Raw genomic sequence first — 20,905 nt, forward strand, 5'->3', positions numbered from 1 at the left:
TGCACCCCAGAAACTCCAGCAGTGAGTTCCAGTTACAGCTGACAGACTGCAGAGTTCAACAGCATCCCATGTATCATCAATGAAGTACTGTCCCCACCTGGTGGGGAATAGAGGTTATTAGAAAAAAAGGTTATCCTACTTTTGGTCATAAAAATAATTCATACATAAAAGAAGGCTATAATGACTAAACTAAAATACAACTATTCAAAAAAATAAGCACACACACACAACCTCAGATCAATTTAGATGAACCTTATAACTGTAATAGTGGTGATGAGAAGATAAGACAGGAGGTAATAGAACAAGGCCTGTATAATAAACCTCAAAAGGTGGATTTATGCTCTGATAGCGATAGGGTGAGAGAGATAAAATAATATCTTATCTCTCGCAGCATGCAGTGAGTGTGTTCTCTCTTTATCTCGCTAGGTATGAAGTGAATCAGAGTGTGATTGCACATAGTCAGTTGAAGGGTAGGAAGCTACAGGACAGAGTCTGTCAGTCAGTAGTGCTGGTGCTCAGAGTAGTGAGCTAGAGGTTAGAGTCAGACGGCTTAGAGTTGGGAGTTTTGCTTGGACTCTGGTGCAACTACAAAGTGTTTTGGACATATTGTTGGTTATTGTGGGACATATCACCATTGACTGTCTTCCTGAGGTGACCCTGTAGCTTAAGGCATGCTGTTAAGGCTAGGTCTCCTCAGCCTACTGGCTCTCTCTCCCTCTCTGGCTGCCCCACACCAAGGCTCCCTCCCTGGAGTGGATTCTCCCCACAGGAGCTCCAGAAACAACAAGCTGCTGCTCATCTCATTCGATGGGTTCCGTTGGGACTATGACAGGGACGTGGACACCCCTCATTTGGACACGATGGGCCGGGACGGCGTCAGGGCTGCCTACGTCACACCCCCCTACCTCACCATCACCAGCCCCACACACTTCACCCTGCTCACAGGTAAACTATTGCCAGGGTTGGGGAGTAACGAATTACATGTAAGGGATTACAAAAAAAACGGTAACTGTAATCCGTTATATTACCAGCAAAAATATTGTAATGAGATTACAGATATTTTTTTTTAACTAGATGATTACATGAAGGATTACTTTTAAATTCCGAAAGGATGTTCACGAAAAAAATATTTTACACTTCTCTGTTTTGTCAATAACATTCAAATCAGCATTGAAAAAAGGCGCAAATTTAAGTTTGTTCCACCTGAGCATGTCTGATCACAAGTCAGAGGCCGCTATGATGAGACACCAAATGTGTTTGATGGATTGCAGGAAAAGAGCAGGAATAGGCTTTTGTAGGCTGCTGTACAGTCCAAACTATGTCTTCCAATGGTGCGACTGCTGTCGTCATCCAAACATTATCCAATTTCAATAAACGCTTGCAGGTAAGAATGAGAGCAGTGGTGTAGTTTACAGCGATATGGATATTACTTATTGTTGATATCTACATAGCGTAAGTGATATCTACAAAGCGCATTGACGTGAGTCATACTGCTGCTCTCTCATTTAGCTATTTGCGCCATACGGATGGATGGTGGTTGTTGTGGATGGCTGTTCAGAAATCTAAATGTGTATTTGAACCCAATAATGGTTGAATTCAAGAAGTTTAAGCTGCCTATCAATCATTGTTTTTGAAACCAGTGGACAGCGAGTGAAAAATGCACTCTTGCAACAGCTGCATAGTGCGGATCCCAGCCTATGGAATAAAAATTGGGCTTTTATTGCTGAATGTAATTCATGCTGATTAAAATAAAATCCATAGGCCTAATGGACACATGCTCAAACTCGCACACTTTTGATAGAGTTGCCACTGTACATCGATTTCTGGACTTATTAAAAATTATATATATTGATGTAAAGATATAATTTTATCATATCATTATATGTAGTAGTTTTGTCCCTTTAAGGCACCTGTAACCCCCCCTTGCTTACCTACATTGAAGTACTTGAAATGTTCTTCCTGTGAAACGCATTAAACAATGCCAACGTTAATTTCTACTCCCGTCTCATGTCCTGTCCTTATATTAGTTGTTAAAGTAATACAGTGTGCTTTACAACAAAACTGGCGACGAGGAAGAAACATTCTCACATTTGTGCTCATTATCTTCGGCCGAAAGTCTGAGTTAAATTCATAATTTCTTCCACTGTAGAAAGACGCAAACAAAACGTGGAGCTAGCCAGTCAAGTGAAGCTAGCTAGCTTTTGATGTCACAGCAACGAGAGGCTCGAGGGATAGGAAAAGTTTCGCTGAGGGAGAAAGTGAAGTCATCATGAGTTAAAAGACTAAAAAAAGGGTCTGGGAGTAAGGGACCATTTGAAAAGTGTAAGAAAGAAAAATAAACTGAAAATGTCTGCATTGGTTGGAAATATAGGAAAATTTGATGAATCTGTGGAACAATGGAGTTCTTGCACAGAACGTTTTGAGTACTTTTTGTTGGCAAATGGAATTAAAGCAGAAGTCGTTGTGCCAACATTTTGACTGTTATGGGAAGAAAAACATAAATCTACTGCACAGCCTAGTAACGCCTGAAAAACCTGGTGATAAATCATATGATGAAACTGTGGCTACCTTTAAAGGACATTATTCTCCAAACCACTGATAATCGCAGAGAGATTCAGGTTTCATAAGAGAAATCAAGAGGAGGGGGAATCAATCTCTCAGTTTGTGGCTGTATTGAAACAGTTATCTGAACACTGTGAATTTGGGCGAATACTGAGTGACACTATACGTGATAGGTTAGTGTGGCATGAGCAGCGAGGCAATTCAGAAACGCCTTTTTGACTGAGAGTAACTTAACCTCTCTGGGCTAGTGGAATCCCGTGGCGCGATATTCAAATACCTTAGAAATGCTATTACTTCAATTTCTCAAACATATGACTATTTTACACCATTTTAAAGACTCTCGTTAATCTAACCACACTGTCCGATTTCAAAAAGGCTTTACAACGAAAGCAAAACATTAGATTATGTCAGCAGAGTACCCAGCCAGAAATAATCAGACACCCATTTTTCAAGCTAGCATATAATGTCACAAAAACCAAAACCACAGCTAAATGCAGCACTAACCTTTGATGATCTTCATCAGATGACACTCCTAGGACATTATGTTATACAATACATGCATGTTTTGTTCAATCAAGTTCATATTTATATCAAAAAACAGCTTTTTACATTAGCATGTGACTAGCATTCCCACCGAACACTTCCGGTGAATTTACTAAATTACTCACGATAAACGTTCACAAAAAACATAATTATTTTAAGAATTATAGATACAGAACTCCTTTATGCAATCGCAGTGTCCGATTTTAAAATAGCTTTTCAGTGAAAGCACATTTTGCAATATTCTGAGTAGATAGCCCGGCCATCACAGGCTAGCTATTTTGACACCCACCAAGTTTGGTACTCACCAAACTCAGATTTACTATAAGAAAAATTGGATTACCTTTGCTGTTCTTCGTCAGAATGCACTCCCAGGACTTCTACTTAAACAACAAATGTTGGTTTGGTTCCAAATAATCCATAGTTATATCCAAATAGCGGCGTTTTGTTCGTGCGTTCAAGACACTATCCGAAGGGTAACGAAGGGTGACGCGCCCGGCGCGTTTCGTGACAAAACATTTAAAAATATTCCATTACCGTACTTCGAAGCATGTCAAACGCTGTTTAAAATCCATTTTTATGTGATTTTTCTCGTAAAATAGCGATAATATTCCAACCGGGAGTCGTTGTTTTCGTTCAAAGACTGAAAATGTAAACATGGAGTCGTCTCGTGCACGCACGCGCCCGTCTCATTGTTCTCAGATCGACCACTTACCAAATGCGCTACTGTTTTTCAGCCATGGGCTGCAAAGTCATCATTCAACGTTCTGGCGCCTTCTGAGAGCCTATGGGAGCATTAGAAAATGTCACGTTACAGCAGAGATCCATTGTTTTGGATAGAGATGACAAAGAAGGCCAAGAAATGGTCAGAGAGGGCACTTCCTGTTTGGAATCTTCTCAGGTTTTGGCCTGCCAAATGAGTTCTGTTATACTCACAGACACCATTCAAACAGTTTTAGAAACTTTAGGGTGTTTTCTATCCAAATCAATTATATGCATATTGTAGTTACTGGGCAGGAGTAGTAACCAGATTAAATCGGGTACGTTTTTTATCCGGCCGTGCAAATACTGCCCCCTATCCCCAACAGGTTAACATTGCAGAGAGCAATAGAAGTGAGTACGTCAATGGAAATGGCAAATAAAGACGCACAACAGCTAAGTGCATCGACCCAAGTGCACAAGGTGTCTACGGAGTTAAAAAACAAGGCAGGAGGTGGCAAGCCAGGCTATCGCTGTTGGAAACCAGGTCACCAAGCAGAAGAGTGTTGGTGCAAAGACTTAGACAGCAGAAGTTGTGGAAAAAAGAGTCAAATCGAACATGCATGTAAAAACAAAAAGAGACAATCAAACATAAGTACTGAACAAAGGAAAAGGGACTTCAGGGAGTACAAAAAGAAAGTGCATAAAATGGAGCACACAGAGGATGAACAAAGTGATACCCTGTCTGAAGGGGAAGAATCTTTGCATGTTTTGTCCATCTCAGACAATGGACATGGGTACTGGGTGACACCGCTACTGGATGGAAACGCAGTACGGATGCAAGTGGACACAGGAGCAGCCATATCTTTGCTGTCTGAGGCTGTATACCAGGAGAAACTACATCACCTCACACTACAGCCCACAAAGATGACGCTGAAAACATACACCAGTGAGATTGTTCCAGTGAGAGGAAGCGTGATTGTTACAGTGGAGCTCAACAAACAGAAGGTAAAGCTACCACTCTACATTGTGAAAGGCAACCATCCAGCATTGCTAGGACACACATGGCTGGAAAAGATCAAACTAAACTGGCAGGAATTCACATGGTGGCAAAAGAGGACACAAACCTACAAGGGATATTGAGGAAACACGCGGATGTGTTCAAATGAGAACTTGGCAGTATGAAGGACATAACAGTTAAACTGACCGTGAAACCAGACAGCAAGCCAAAATGCTTCAAAGCTAGACCTGTCCCATACGCCTTAAAACCAAAAGTTAAAATTGAGCTAAACAGACTAGTCGAGAGTGGAGTATTGGATCCAGTAAATGTTAGTGAATGGGCTACACCCTCTGTTCCAGTCATAAAAAAAGATGGATCACTCAGACTCAGTGGTGATTTCAAATTCACCATTAACCCAGTCTTGGCTGCTGAAAAATATCCACTACCCTTTATTGACAACCTCTTTTCTGGTTTAGCTGGAGGACAAATATTCAGTAAGATAGGCCTGACATAAGTCTATCTACAGATGCATGTGGACCAAGAGTCACAAGAACTGTTGATCATGGTGACTCACAAAGGACTGTACAGGTACCGGAGGCTTCCTTTTGGAATCACCTCAGCTCCAGCCTTGTTTCAGAGAGCTATGGACCAGATACTGAGCAGGCTTACTGGGGTCCAATGTTACCTCGATGATCTACTCATCACCAGTAAAGACGAGTAGGAGCACATGAGAAACCTGAACGCTACACTACAGAGATTGGAGGAGTATGGTCTGAGGGTCCGGAAGGACAAATGCAAATCCGGCCCTTTGTTGAGTACCTGGGCCACGTCATCGACAGTTCGGGGCTCCACAAGGTGCCATCGAAGGTGAAGGTCGTTGCGGAAACTCCATCCCCACAGAACGTGAGTCAGCTGAGATCATTCTTAGGTCTACTGACATACTACGCAAAGTTTGTGCCAAACCTAGCTAACATGTTAAAGCCACTGCATGAACTTTTGAACAAAACCAAACTGGAAGTGGACAGACAGATGTGAGGAGGCCTTCAAGTGAAAACAGCCTTAGCTCAGTCAGAGGCCCTAACCCACTTCAACCCCAACTTTCCATTGCAGTTGGCATGTGATGCATCGCCTTATGGCGTTGGTGCGGTTGTCTCACAAATCATGCTATCAGGTGAAGACAGGCCAATTGCTTTCGCATCACGGACCTTAAGTAATGCCGAGAGCAATTATGCACAGATAGAGCGTGAAGCACTCACCATTGTGTTTGAAGTTAAGAAATTTCATCAGTTTCTGTTTGGCCGACGAATCCCACTGCTGACGGACCATAGACCCCTCACCTCTGTCTTTGGTCCCCACACCGGCATTCCGTCGCTTGCAGCCAGCCGCATGCAGCGATGGGCATTATTGTTATCTGCTCACCAGTACGATATCAAGTACAGAAGGTCTGAGCAGCCTCTCAAGGCTTTCCTTACCTTTCGCACACACTGAGCACTCCCAAACTGAAATCTACTACTTCAAGGAAGTGACGAATGCCCCAGTTACATCTGTCGAGGTAAAAAAGTTCACCCACACTGATCCAGTGATGTCTGAGGTCGTGGACATTGTCACTCGTGGAAAAGAAGCTGTCGGACAGCCTACAACATTACCTAGTGAGGAGAAACCAGCTCACAGTTCAGTTTGGATGCTTGCTATGGGGTTTTCGAGTCATCATACCGCCGCCACTGAGAAGGCAGGTGCTTGAAGAACTCCATTCAGGGCACTGTGGCATGGTGAAAATGAAGGAGCTACTTTTGGTGGCCAGGTTTGGACGCACCTATCGAAGACAGGGTCAAGTCATGTTCTGCATGTCAAAAGATGAGGAACATGCCTCAGCTAGCACCACTACACCCATGGGACTTCCCAGAGGAGCCTTGGCAGCGAGTCCACATAGACTATGCAGGCCCACTGAAGGATCGTATGTTCTTAGTCGTTGTTGACGCACACAGCAAATGGCCTGAGGTCACAGTGATGAAGAGCACCTCAGCAGAGAGAACCATCGAAGAGCTACGGTCAATCTTCAGTCGCTTCGGCTTGCCAATGCAACTCGTTAGCGATAATGGCCCCCAACTGGCCAAGGCTGTCCTCTCGTGCCACTTCTATAACAGGTTTATGTGGTAAATCTGTTGAGGTTTCCGTCTCCCCGGTTGCCGTATGCGGTAATTGACAGGTCCCATCTTCTCGACCACCTTGTATGGTACGTGCCATGTTGCCAGGAACTTACTTTCGGCCATTGTGGAGAAAGAGTGTCTAATGGTGAAGTGGGTGCTAAACATTCAAGTATTACCTGTTGGGTACCCACTTCACCCTGGTCACGGACCATGCTCCCCTGGTCTGTAAGGACACAAAGGTCAGCCACAGCAGGTAAGCCACCAGGGGGAAACTCGTCGAGGCCTGGTGACAGACGGAGTATACATCTGCTGGACGTGCCAGGTCTCGACGGGCTCTCCACCCAGGACTAATTGGGGCTGATTGGGGAGTTGGTGAGTAATCAAGGGCTGATTGCTCATCAGCTGTACAAGCCCCATAAAACTGCCAGAAGGGCAGCACACAGGGGAGGACTGGGGGAACTGAGGTGACTTCCATATACCGGAGCTAAGACGAGGGAGTTGAGTTTGTGTGCCCGACAGGATACAGCAAGACCTGGAGCCCAGAAGACGGTATCCCGGAGAGGGTCTCATGGGGGAGACCTTTTCTTTTTGATTTATTATTTAATAAACACCCTTGAAACCGAGCTAATCATACTCTGTCTGTGTCTGATCTGTGTAAACGTCTTGACCAAACCCCCTGGTCTGCCACAGTTGGCATAACAGTTTAGCTACCATCAAAAGTCTACTATCAAAATTGGAAACAATGTTTCATTTTTAAGATTTGCTGACAGGACGAAATACAACACTTCTACATGGAGCATGTGCGTGCACCATCGAGACCCGCAAGCAACTTCTTCACAACCCTGGGGTGTATTCCTTACGTAAACCGTTTACCATTTAAGAACCAAATGGAAGCAAACAGAGCAAAACAAGAGTTTCTATTGGACAAATTCAGGTAGGTCACCTCCACGTTTCATTCTGTTTGCTTCCGTTTAAGAAACGTTTTGTAACAGAATCGTTTGATTGAAATCTCCCCAAAACATATATTAAAACATGGGCTTTACAATTGCTTGTAACCACTGTCTGCAACATTTTATCAACATAGAAGTCCAAAAGTAACACCCTGATAAAAAATTATTTGGTCTAAAATAGTCTAGCAACAAGTCTTAACAGATGTTTGACTCATGGATTGTTCTACTACAGGTGACAGCCCTGAAAAAAAAACACAGGGAAGCATTGTCTATAGCCCAATTAAGCCAGTAGCCTCATAGGCCTAGAGCAAGTCTACCCAAATCACCTAAACATAAACACACAATTATTTTCTAAGCCAAAACCAATTGCTGAATGGCTTCTTATTCGGGTAAAATAGGCCTTGTGGTGATGTGCCTGTGAACTGTTCCTGCTCCTGAACAAGGCAGTTCCTAGGCCATCATTCCTAGGCCATCATTGAAAATAAGAATTTGTTCTTAACTGACTTGCCTAGTAAAATAAATATAAAACATTAAGAACCCCTGCTCTTTCCATGACATAGACTGACCAAGTGAAAGTTATGATCCCTTATTGATGTCACTTGTTAAATCCACTTCAATCAGTGTAGCTGAAGGGAAGGAGACAGGTTAAAGAAGGATTTTTAAATGTTGAGACAATTGAGACATGGATTGTGTAGGTGTGCCATTGAGAATGAATGGGCAAGACAACAGTGCCTTTGAACGAGGTGTGTCAAGAACTGCAACTCCAACTTTCCAGTGTCTATCAAGAATAGGACATCCATCCAACTTGACACAACTCTCGGCCGCATTGGAGTCAACATAGGCCAGCATCAATGTTCCCTCTAAGCTGCGCATGGACATGCAGCTCCCCTCTGACTGCTGTGCAGAAGAAATATGAGCCTGTGCAGAGAAGCACGAGATTGAAATTCACTCAACTTTCTACAGTTTTCCCCTTTAGTCAACACTGTCAACGTTTCGCTCTACTGTTGGAATTGTGATCAAATCAATGCAATATTAGCCACTTTCAATGTAATATACCGAAACAAAACAAACTATGCAAGATTTTGTATGCAAAACTAACTGTGCAAGAGATTTTCTTGTAGGCAGAGCGCATTGGAGTAGGATTCCATTGCATCGAAAGGCATGACTCATGCTTGTACTCTAAATTGGAATAGGATTATATTGCATTGACAAGCATGACTCAGGGTAGTATTCTACACAGACCAGTACTCTACACAGACCAGTGCGCCATAACCAATCAGAGCTGCAGTCGGCCTATTTGCAGATAGTCATTGCCATATATGGATCTGTGCCATTCACTTTGAACTGGACTGTGTTTAGGCTACAGTATGAGCTGTCACAAGTAGATGCGCTTGTTTTGAGATCAAAGTGAGAGCTGCATGTAACCACGTGTGCACATTTGTTCATATTCTTTGCTAGTTAGTGAGTTATTAGCTCAGTTATAGATAATTTCTAGTCAACAATTGGGGAGTGGTTGCTTCAAACGAGCACAAAATGTGGATCCATCTTTGAAAAGCGAGTCAGGTAAAGAGCTTTTTTATGTCTTAAAGGGGAATTTGTTTTATTTTAAGACAGCCTTGAATAAGCTAAGTAGCCAATAGGCAGAACATAATTTGTCTGATTTTCTGTAATAATGGTATGTGAATAACAATGAATTTTATTTTGTACAGTGGTTTCTTGCATCAGAAACAACATTTTTAGTCACCTCCTTGACTGAAGGACAAGTGGATAAACAGGTTAATTTCAATCCCTGCAGGTTTTTTTTTTCAAAAGTCTCAAAGAATGTTAGTGTTGAACACCACACATTGGCTGCTACTGTAGGCTGAATGATAGAACAGATATTTCCATGTTAAAATGTTATGTGATGCGTTTTTCTCCATTGTTTTTGATGGTAGTCCACTCTGGTACACCTACATTATGATCAAATAGCCACAGTAGCCTACTTGTAACTTAAAGGGGGTAGCCTCAGTGGTCACAGTAAAAAGGGCCGGAAGTTGCAGAAAATGTTATTACTTTTCAAGTTTGCGCTCAGCATACCTGAAATGTTCTTTGTGCCAAAACAAATTTGAGGGAATATTGGCCAGCGTCCCTGTGGAACGCTCTTGACACCTTGTAGAGTCCATGCCCCAACGAATTTACGCTGTTCTGAGGGCAAAAGGGATGGAGCTCAATATTAGGAAGATGTTTCGAATATTTGGTGTACCCAGTGTAAAATATTGCTAAAGCAAGTTAACATTCTGTGTTTAAGACATTATGATATAACAAACGCCAGAGTCTGATTACTATTAGGCTATAATTTACTTTGTGACAGACACCATTCTGCAACCCATCCGGCTCCAGAAGAGATGAATGAGTGTCCATGGTCCTATTGGCCTATTATAAGCCAACAAGACAATGGAGGTCTATCAACACCACATTCACAGCCCCACTTATAAGGTCTCTAACCATGGAACTGCCTCCTGCTTGTTGCTTGTCTCTGTTCCTCAGGTCGGTACATAGAGAACCATGGAGTGATCCACAATATTTGGTTCAACACTACGACCCAGGAGAAGAAACAGTACTACATGACCCAGTTTGTGGATTCCTACTGGGACAACGGGAGTCTTCCCATCTGGATAACAGCGCAGAGACAAGTGGGTGCAACACACACAAACACACACACACAAATAATATCACTCTCTCTCTCTCTCTCTCTCTCTCATACCTTTCTTAATTCCTTCCACATCCCTTGGTGGGTCTGAAGCTACTGTATAATTGTAATGTATTACAGCTCCGTTATAAATAGGGTTAGAATCATTTTCACCCTTCCTCTGCCATGCAGGGTCTGAAGGCAGGCTCCCTCCACTTCCCCGGTACGGCCGCCACCTACAAAGGTGAGAGAGTAAAGGTCAGCCAGGTGGAACCTCGTTTCTATGAGCACAACAATGAGACGGACTGGAGGATCAATATCGACAAGGTGATTGGTCAGTGGTTCTCCAAGGAGGACCTAGACTTTGTGTCTTTGTACTTCGGTGAACCAGATGCAACGGGACACAAGTATGGACCAGATTCCCCGGAGCGCCGGGAGATGGTCCAACAAGTGGACCGGACCGTGGGATACATCCGTGATACCACCCGGAATCACGGCCTCTCCGATCGGCTCAACATCATTATCACGGCTGATCACGGAATGACCACTGTGCTCCGGAATGGCCTGGTCGACGAGATCATCCTGTCCAAGATTCCAGGATTTGACTTCCGGGATATCAAGTTCCAACTGGTGGATTATGGACCATCAGGAATGCTTCTTCCCAAAGAGGGAATGCTGGAGAAGGTGTACCAGGCCCTGAAAGGGGGCCACCCTCACCTGCATGTGTATAAGAAGGAGGACATGCCTGGTAGGCTTCACTATAGTAACCACCCTCGCCTCCTGCCCCTGATTCTCTTCGCTGATCAAGGATATGTCATCAATGGCGTGAGTGTGCCGAAACAGTGTCCTAACAGTACTATATTGTTGTTCTTTATACACTCTACTCAGGAGATGGGCGTAATTTTTCCAGATCAGGTCATGTGGTCAGAACAAACTCTCTTCGTACTGTCTTGATGGCATGCATTGAAGTTCTGTTACCAAAAACCATTGCAATCTCTGCACTAAAACCCTATAAGCACTCTTTCATTATCATCTGTACAGTTTTTCCCAGTCCAGTACAACAAGGGAGAGCACGGCTATGATAACCAGATGATGGACATGAAGCCGTTCTTCAGAGCTGCGGGGCCTGACTTCCAGAAGAACCTGGCTGTGGGACCCTTTGAGACGGTCAATGTGTACCCGCTGATGTGCCACCTCCTGGGCATCAAACCGGAGGTCAACGATGGGTCCCTGGAGGTCACCCGCCAGATGCTGGTTCCCAAGAAGGACCAGGGATCCTATGAGAGTAAGCCTTTTAGTTTATAATTTATTGACAGAATATTTATGTGCAGAACAACATTGGATATTCAAAACATGAATGCTGCTTGGACAGAATTATAAACTTTTCCTATTCCCCATTAAGTGGGTTTACCAATGGAATTACATTACTCTTTTGTACTTTTGGCTTCATAATGGAGAAACATATTTTGATCACATTTTCACAGGGGTCGTTGAATGGAGACCAAGGCACAGCGTGTATTGTGCTCATTCTTAGATTTGAATGAAAACACTTCAGCAACAAAACGACCAACAACAGTCCCGTCAGGTACACTAGACTAAACGGAAACAACCACCCACAAAACCCCATGAAAAACAGGCTGCCTAAGTATGGCTTCCAATCAGAGACAACGATAGACAGCTGCCTCTGATTGGAAACCATACCTGGCCACAACATAGAAAATGACAACATAGAATGAAACTCTAGACCACCCACATAGACAACAGAAAACCCAAAACACATAGACAAAACACCCTCCTGTCACGCCCTGACCAATCTACTAGGGAAAAATGACCTCATACCAGGGTCAGGACGTGACACACATGAAAGTGAGCTTTTATTTGTCATCATGTCACGGTTGTCGTAAGGAGAGGACCAAAACGCAGCAGGGACATGTATACTCATCTTCTTTATTGACAGGAAAAGAAGGGAAAAACCAAACAAACACGTATACAAAAATAACAAAACAATGAACGACAAAATAACAGTCTTGAAGGCAACACAGCAATCCAAGAACAATCTCCCACAAACACTTAACCAAACACATACCCATATATAGGACTCTCAATCAGAGGCAACTAGAAAACACCTGCCTCCAATTGAGAGTCCAACCCCAATCAACTAGACATAGAAATACAACAGACTAGAAACCACAGAAATACAAACATAGAACATAACCCCCGAAAACCCAGAACTAACTAAACAAACACCCTACTAAATAAATCACCACCCCGAACCACATAAACAAAATACCCTCTGCCACGTCCTGACCAAACTACAATAACAAATAACCCTTATACTGGTCAGGACGTGACACATCAACTGTTAACAGGTTAGTAATCAATATTCAACAACAAACAGCTTAAATGTTGAGGAAATGAATTTAAGCTTGACCAAGGACAGAATCATAAGCTGTCTTTTTCTTACACCCCATTGCTCAAGTTTACCCAGGGAATTATATGGCCCTTATCTCATGTTGTTGAACATTTGCCTTTATAGGGAAACATGTTTTGGATAGATCAGGACATCAGTAAGATCTACCAAATGCCTATCCCATGATAACAATCTTTCCAATGCTAGTTCTAAACCTTGAACCCGTGCAGATGTATCTGATAAACATTATAACATATTCTGATAATAAATGTTGCAGATCCATATCTTGTTTTATGCCTTGATATGAGAACGTAATCTAACAGGATGATCGCCATGTGATTGTGTCCTACACAGCAAATTCCCCAGTGTTAAATGAACACTAAAGTGTGGACCAATATAGACACTATTGAATTAGCACACTGATTTGTGTAAAGCTTTTTTGCATATTTCCCAGAGTGCTTTGGTTTTCATGAGAATTATAGAGTTACCACATGACTGAATTTGTTAGTGACAGAGACATCCTTGTTGCATACATCCAATTTAGTCCTATGTACTTTACCAAGTGAGATTCTGAGTGAATATGTTATCATTTAAGGTCCCGAACAGACATTCTAATTCCCATCTAAAATAGGCTTTTGAGTGGCTAAAATATCATAATATTTTTTGGGGGATAAAAATGCTCAAAGTTAAATAAAAATCAAAATTCTCTCATGGCTTTCCTTCTAACTACCAGGAAGTTTGAGAAGACAGACTGAGTGGGCGGGGAACTTATATTCATGAGCTCACCTTGACTGACAGCTCTTTGACTGACAGCTCAACTCACTTGGATGCAGTGAGCAGTGTTGCACTAAAATCATCTCAAGCTAATTTGGTGATACACAAAGCAACTCAAACAACATTGAAATTGCATCACTAACCAGGTTTCCAATCCTACCTTTTTCTCACCAATTGGTAGTTACAGTCTTGTCCCATCGCTGCACCTCCCGTACGGACTTAGGAGAGGCAAAGGTCGAGAGCCATGTGTCCTCTGAAACACAATCCTGCCAAGCCGCACTGCTTGCTTAACCCAGAAGCCAGCCGCACCAATGTGTCAGAGGAAACACCGTACAACTGGTGCCCGTAGTCAGCGTACATGCACCCGGCCCACAACAAGGAGTCGCAGAGGGCGATGGAACAAGGACATCCCGGCCTGCCAAATCCTCCCCTAACCCAGACAACACTGGGTCAATTGTGCGCTGCCTCATGGGTCTCCCGGTCACAGCCAGCTGCGACACAGCCTGGGATCAAACCTGGGTCTGTAGTGACACCTCTAGCACTGCAATGCAGTGCCTTAGACCGCTGCGCCACTCCGCAGGCCCACCATACAACATTTTTATGCAAGTAAAGTACATGTTAAATAAAAAATGTCCTGACAGGCATGAAAACAAATCAAAGTTTATTTGTCACGTGCGCCGAATACAACAGCTGTAGACCTTACAGTGAAATGCTTACTTACAGGCTCTAACCAATAGTGCAAAAAAGGTATTAGGTGAACAATAGGTAAGTAAAGAAATAAAAACAACAGTAAAAAGACAGTGAAAAAACAGTAGTGAGGCTATACAGTAGCGAGGCTATAAAAGTAGCGAGGCTACATACAGACACCGGTTAGTCAGGCTGATTGAGGTAGTATGTACATATTGATATGCTTAAAGTGACTATGCATATATGATGAACAGTGAGTAGCAGTAGCGTAAACAGGGGGTAGTGGGTGGCTGGGACACAATGCAGATATCCCGGTTAGCCAATGTGCGGGAGCACTGGTTGGTCGGGCCAATTGAGGTAGTATGTACATGAATGTATAGTTAAAGTGACTATGCATATATGATAAACTTGATGGAAACAGCACATTTTTCGGGCAAAATTTCCAAATGACGACAAAATAAAACACGTTAGACAAGGTGGGAACATTTTGTGTCTGTAAAATTAAATATGCAAGAACCTATGTAGGAAACCAAACCAAGAATGACCAGTGGTTTTCGGATTCCTTTCTCTGCAAGTTGAATGACTGGATTACTCAAATCAATGGTGCCAACTATACAGACTTTTTGGGATATAAAAAAGGATTTTATCTAACAAAACGACACTACATGTTATCTCTGGGATGTGTTAACATGTCAACAACTTCTGAGTTTTTCAACACCCCCCACCTTTTGTTCCATGCTGGCTGAAGACCTAGCTAGCCACTAACTAGCTAACACCAGGCACAAATTAATAGTGCCATAGATGAATAGCCTAAACTTTTAGTTATATTTGTGACACCCCACAGTCAAGTTTTGGCACCAGTCGAGTAGCTATTTAGCTATATAAACCACGCCCCTCCGCAAACGCACCTTCTCCAATGTTGGTTACAAGGCAATACTTATTTACACTAGGTAAGAAAATATCATGTTGCTTTTGGTGTAATACAGTTAGAATTAGGGTGATGTCACCCTATCCCCTTAATAATCCAGTCTCCTGAATCCATCTGATTGACATGGGGGAGGGGACCAGTAACTATGATCAAACTTTATCAATAAGAATTTGTTCTTAACTGACTTGCCTAGTTAAATAAAGGTAAAACAAACAAAAAAATACTTTATCAATGTAGAAGCAACAGTAATTTTTCTTACTTTGGTCATCATACTTTGATCTAGTATCATCCGAATGTCCAATTTTATGAAAAACATGATTTTGACCGTTCATGACCTTTAAAAAGACTGCTGGTCAACCCAGAAGGAAACCAATTAAAAACCCAGTTAATGGTTAAATTAACCCATGTTTGGGTAATCTGAACAACCCAACATGTTGGGTTATTCACACAACCTGTCACATTATGCTGACTTGCAAAGCTGTGTAATTCCTATTGATATCAAGCCATATTGGGGATATCCAACCTTCAGAATTTTTTATCACCCACAACCACATTCAGAATGACCGCCAGGGTTGGGAAAACTGAAATCTGAGAGTACCTAAAGCATATTTTTACAAACCGGCTCAGAGTTCGCAACAAAAGGGAGACAACGTGGAGACCAGGAGTATCAAAAATATATATTTATTAAATAAAGTAAACTAAGTAATTAACAATGGTGTGTGTAATCAGTAGTGTAAGTGAGTGTTTGCATGCATAAATGTAATAATGCAGGGTGTTGAAGGGTGCCAAAACAGTCAGTCAGTCAGTCAGTCAGTCAGTCAGTCAGTCAGTCAGTCAGTCAGTCAGTCAGTCAGTCAGTCAGTCAGTCAGTCAGTCAGTCACAACTAACACAACCAAAACCAACAAGGTGTCTGCATGGAGAGAGTCTCCCCAATGACTGTGGAAGAGGTCTATTTATCCTGGGACACAGCCGGGCCCAGGTGCTTCCCATTTAGCTGACGACCCTTCCAACTCCGCCCACCTGCATCCTAATAAGGAAACAAGAACAAAGAGAGAGAATACGGCAGACAGAGTGGGAGGGTCGTCACAATATATACTGGATCAACCTTTTCAGTAAAGGGTGAATTAAATAAAAGTAACATATTGGATTAGTTAAGAAAATGTATGTCATTTATATTTGAGAAGCATAAGATTGATTGATTAATTAATGTAAATGAAAAAACGTAGACATTGAAACAGATAATTCATAAAAACAACCTGCGATAGAGCATTTTGTGAAGTCTGATAATGATGGGCTTGGTTTTGGTTTAGCTCTGGTTATTAACACCAACACTGGAGTTATTTTACACCAAAGAGTGTTAGTTCAATATTTACAGAATTAATTGTTATGTTTTAGAGCATAGGCCCTTAAAATGAGGCCTTATGAAATATGTATTGTGTTTAATAATACAATTTCAATGATAACATTATCTTGGGATCTCACTTGGTGAAGTCCACAGGATTGAAAATGGTTGAATGCAAGAACCATGTCTCTCACTAACAAATATAATCATGGGTGGTAACTCTAAAATTCTCTCAAAAGGTTTGGCACTCTGGGAAATAAAGCTTTACACCAAGGAGTGTGTTAACTTTTCAGTGTCTATACGGGTTCACAATTTCAGTGTTCATTTAACACTGAGAATTTGCTGTGTATCAACGAACAGATTGTAGCACAACTTGTCATAAAGACTCTGAAATTACAAAAGGTTCAAGTTTGTGTTTGTCTTTGTGTGCGTGTGAGCAGGCGTGTGTGCGTGCGCACGTGTGTCCAGTGGTACACACTCAGAATACACCCACTGCATTCAGTCCTGCTTCTCCTGGTAGTACACTGCACTATGATAGTCTAATTTATTTGTAAATGTTTTCTAGACAGGGACATCCAGTGGGATGTCTTCATCGGCCTGTCATCGGTTGCTGGTATATTAGCTCTGGTGTTTGTTGTCACCACAGCTCATGCCATGTTGAAAAGGACTAAAATGGACAAAAGGTAGGCTACATTTGAATGTCCTTCTCAGAGGACAATACTTTTTATTGTATTCTATTCTATTGTAATCTGTCTCAGCAACATCTTTACATGACTATCACACGTCTGTAGTACTGACTACTATCTTGCCCTCTCACTTTCTGTTACAGATCTGAAGTCACCCACGAGGATCTCAATGAAAAAGAGTCCGATAAACAAACCTCCTTTTGAAAACCATTACCTTTGTGGGCAGTCATTTGTTTAACAAGTTATTGGGCTTCTGTGTGATTTGAGTGCTAATGTCCTAGTTTAACCAAATAGAATGTCGTTTTTATACCAATGCAATATAAATCTGTATCAGTGTATCAGGGATACCAACACCCTAACTCTAACCCTAGCTCTAACCCTGGCTTCATGTCCACACCCGGTTCAACCCTACAGTATGTTACAAAACCAATAACAAGCTTATTGATTTTGCTGCACTCGTTATGTCTAAGGGTCTTAGGCCTACATGGTCTGTAACCTGGTAGCTACATGGTCTGTAACCTGATTTTATGTGTGCATAAATGTGAGAGGTATGCGTATGCGACCAGGTGTCGGATGCATGTATGCAGAAGATAGCAACCTTAACTTGGAGCTATACAGTAGAGCTATGCAAACACCACAATCGAGTTCCTTTGAACACTGAGTTAAATGGGGAACACTGCAGCATAGTTAAATATTTAACACTTTCAAAAGTGTTATTTTAACACCAGTACACCGTGCTTCTTTCACATGCATTGCTTGCTGTTTGGGGTTTTAGGCTGGGTTTCTGTACAGCACTTTGAGATATCAGCTGATGTACGAAGGGCTATATAAATAAATTTGATTTGATTTGATACAGTGGACTCATATGTTCACTGAATAGTGTATGTTTTACACTTTCAGAGTTAAAGGTACACCATTGATTTTACTGTGCAGCTGCCCAATCAGATTATTGTTATTTCTAAATGATGACCGAAATACAGTACTGTATATACAAAAATAAACCAAAGGTCACATTGCCACCAAGAAAAAAACCTGCAGCCTCCCAAGTCTGCAAGCTTACACACTAATCTCCCCTACAACGGCAAAATGCAGTAACTACCCTTTTGGTCAAAATTGAGTTAAGACTGAAATCAGGCTCTGTAGCATCTGTATTTTATTCTTGTGACAATGTGTCCTGGTTCAATTTTGTTCAGTCAGAGAAAATGGAATGTGAAATTTGCAGTAACTGCAAAATACAAGTAGAAACCAAGGCAAACAGCAGTAACTAAAGTTACTGCACTTTGGCTTAGTTCCAGCATGTTTTGACTGCAGTAACTACACTACCGTTCAAAAGTTTGGGGTCACTTAGAAATGTCCTTGTTTTTGAAAGAAAACCAATTTTTTTGTCCATTAAAATAACATCAAATTGATCAGAAATACAGAATAGACATTGTTAATGTTGTAAATGACTATTGTAGCTGTAAACGGCAGATTTTGCTTTTTTAGGGAATATCTACATAGGCGTACAGAGGCCCATTATCAGCAACCATCACTTCTGTGTTCCAATGGCACGTTGTGTTAGCTAATCCAAGTTTATCATTTTAAAAGGCAAATTGATCATTAGAAACCCCTTTTGCAAATATGTTGGCACAGCTGAAAACTGTTGTCCTGATTGAAGAAGCAATAAACTGTCCTCCTTTAGACTAGTTGAGTATCTGGAGCATCAGCATTTGTGGGTTTGATTACAGGCTCAAAATGGCCAGAAACAAATAACTTTCTTCTGAAGCTCGTCAGTCTATTCTTGTTATGAGAAAGGAAGGCTATTCCATGTGAGAAATTGCCAAGAAACTGGAGATCTCGTACAACTCTGTGTACTACTCCCTTCACAGAACAGCGCAAACTGGCTCTAACCAGAATGGAAAGAGGAGTGGGAGGCCCCGGCTACACAACTGAGCAAGAGGATAAGTGCATTAGAGTGTTTCGGTTGAGAAAAGTTTTTTTTTTTTAACATGTTATCTTTTTCACTTCACCAATTTGGACTATGTTGTGTATGTCCATTACATGAAATCCAAATAAAAATCCATTTAAATTACAGGTTGTAATGCAACAAAATAGGAAAAATGCCAAGGGGGGTGAATACTTTTGCAAGGCACTGTATATATATTTTTTTGCAAACGTATTAAAAAATAAACTAAATATCACATTTACATAAGTATTAAGATCCTTTACTCAGTACTTTGTTGAAGCACCTTTGGCAGCAATTACAGCCTCAAGTCATCTTGGGTATGGCGCTACAAACTTTGCACACCTGTATTTGGGGAGTTTCTCCCATTCTTCTCTGCATGTCCTCTCAAACTCTGTCAGGTTGGATGGGGAGCGTCGCTGCACAGCTATTTATAGGTCATGTCCAAGCTCTGGCTGGGCCACTCAAGGACATTCAGAGACATGTCCCGAAGCCACTCCTGCATTGTATTGGCTGTGTGCTTATGGTCATTGTCCTGTTGGAAGGTGAACCTTCACTCTGGAGCAGGTTTTCATCAAGAATCTCTGTATTTTGCTCTGTTCATCGTTGCCTCGATCCTGACTAATCTACCAGTCCCTGCGGCTGAAAAACATCCCCACAGCATGTTGCTTCCACCACCATGCTTCACCGTAGGGATGGTGCCAGGTTTCCTCCAGACGTGACGCTTGGCATTCAGGCCAAATAGTTAAATCTTGGTTTCATCAGACCAGCGAATCTTGTTTCTCATGGCCTGAGAATCCTTTAGGTGCCTTTTGGCAAACTCCAAGCGGGTAGTCATGTGCCTTATTACTGAGGAGTGGCTTCCGTCTGGCCACTCAACCATAAAGGCCTGATTGGTGGAGTGCTGCAGAGATGGTTGTCCATCTGGAAGGTTCTCCCATCTCCACAGAGGAACTCTGGAGCTCTAAGGCCCTTCTCCCCCGATTGCTCAGTTTGGCCGGGTGACCAGCTCTAGGAGGAGTCTTGGTGGTTCCAAACTTCTTCCATTTAAGAATGATGGAGGCCGCTGTGTTTTGGGGACCTTCAATGCTGCAGAAATGTTTTAGTACCCTTTCCCAGATCTGTGCCTTGACACAATCCTGTCTCGGAGCTCTACGGACAATTCCTTTGACCTCGTGCCTTGGTTTTTGGTCTGACATGCATTGTCAACTTTGCGACCTTATAAAGACAGGTGTGTGCCTTTCCAAATCATGTCCAATCAATTGAATTTACCACAGGTGGACTGCGATCAAGTTGTAGAAACATCTCAAGGATGATCAAGCTCAATTTCGAGCCTCATAGCAAAGGGTCTGAATACTTATGTAAATAAGGTATTTCTGTTTTTTAATTTTAAGAGATGTGCAAACATTTCTAAAAACCTGTTTTTGCTTTTTTTTATGGGGTATTGTATGTAGATTGATAAAATTTAAAGGTTGAATCCATTTTAGAATAAGGCTGTAACGTAACAAAATGTGGAAAAAGTCAAGGGGTCTGAATACTTTCTGAATGCGCTGTGTACAATATTTCAGT

At 42.1% G+C, this 20,905-nt stretch overlaps 1 protein-coding gene across 1 annotated transcript; it reads left to right on the forward strand.

Annotated features, from left to right (window-relative positions):
* Positions 1 to 436: 436 nt before the first annotated feature.
* Positions 437 to 19,465, forward strand: LOC106612024 (ectonucleotide pyrophosphatase/phosphodiesterase family member 7). The gene is made up of 6 exons (XM_014212803.2): positions 437 to 945; positions 10,425 to 10,570; positions 10,759 to 11,391; positions 11,608 to 11,851; positions 17,274 to 17,391; positions 17,538 to 19,465. The coding sequence occupies exons 1-6, from the start codon at positions 672 to 674 to the stop codon at positions 17,596 to 17,598; spliced, it is 1,476 nt and encodes a 491-aa protein (XP_014068278.2). The 5' UTR covers positions 437 to 671; the 3' UTR covers positions 17,599 to 19,465.
* The last annotated feature ends 1,440 nt before the right edge of the window (positions 19,466 to 20,905 follow it).

The sequence above is a fragment of the Salmo salar genome, chromosome ssa01 (assembly GCF_905237065.1).
Source record: "Salmo salar chromosome ssa01, Ssal_v3.1, whole genome shotgun sequence".
Lineage (NCBI taxonomy): Eukaryota > Metazoa > Chordata > Actinopteri > Salmoniformes > Salmonidae > Salmo > Salmo salar.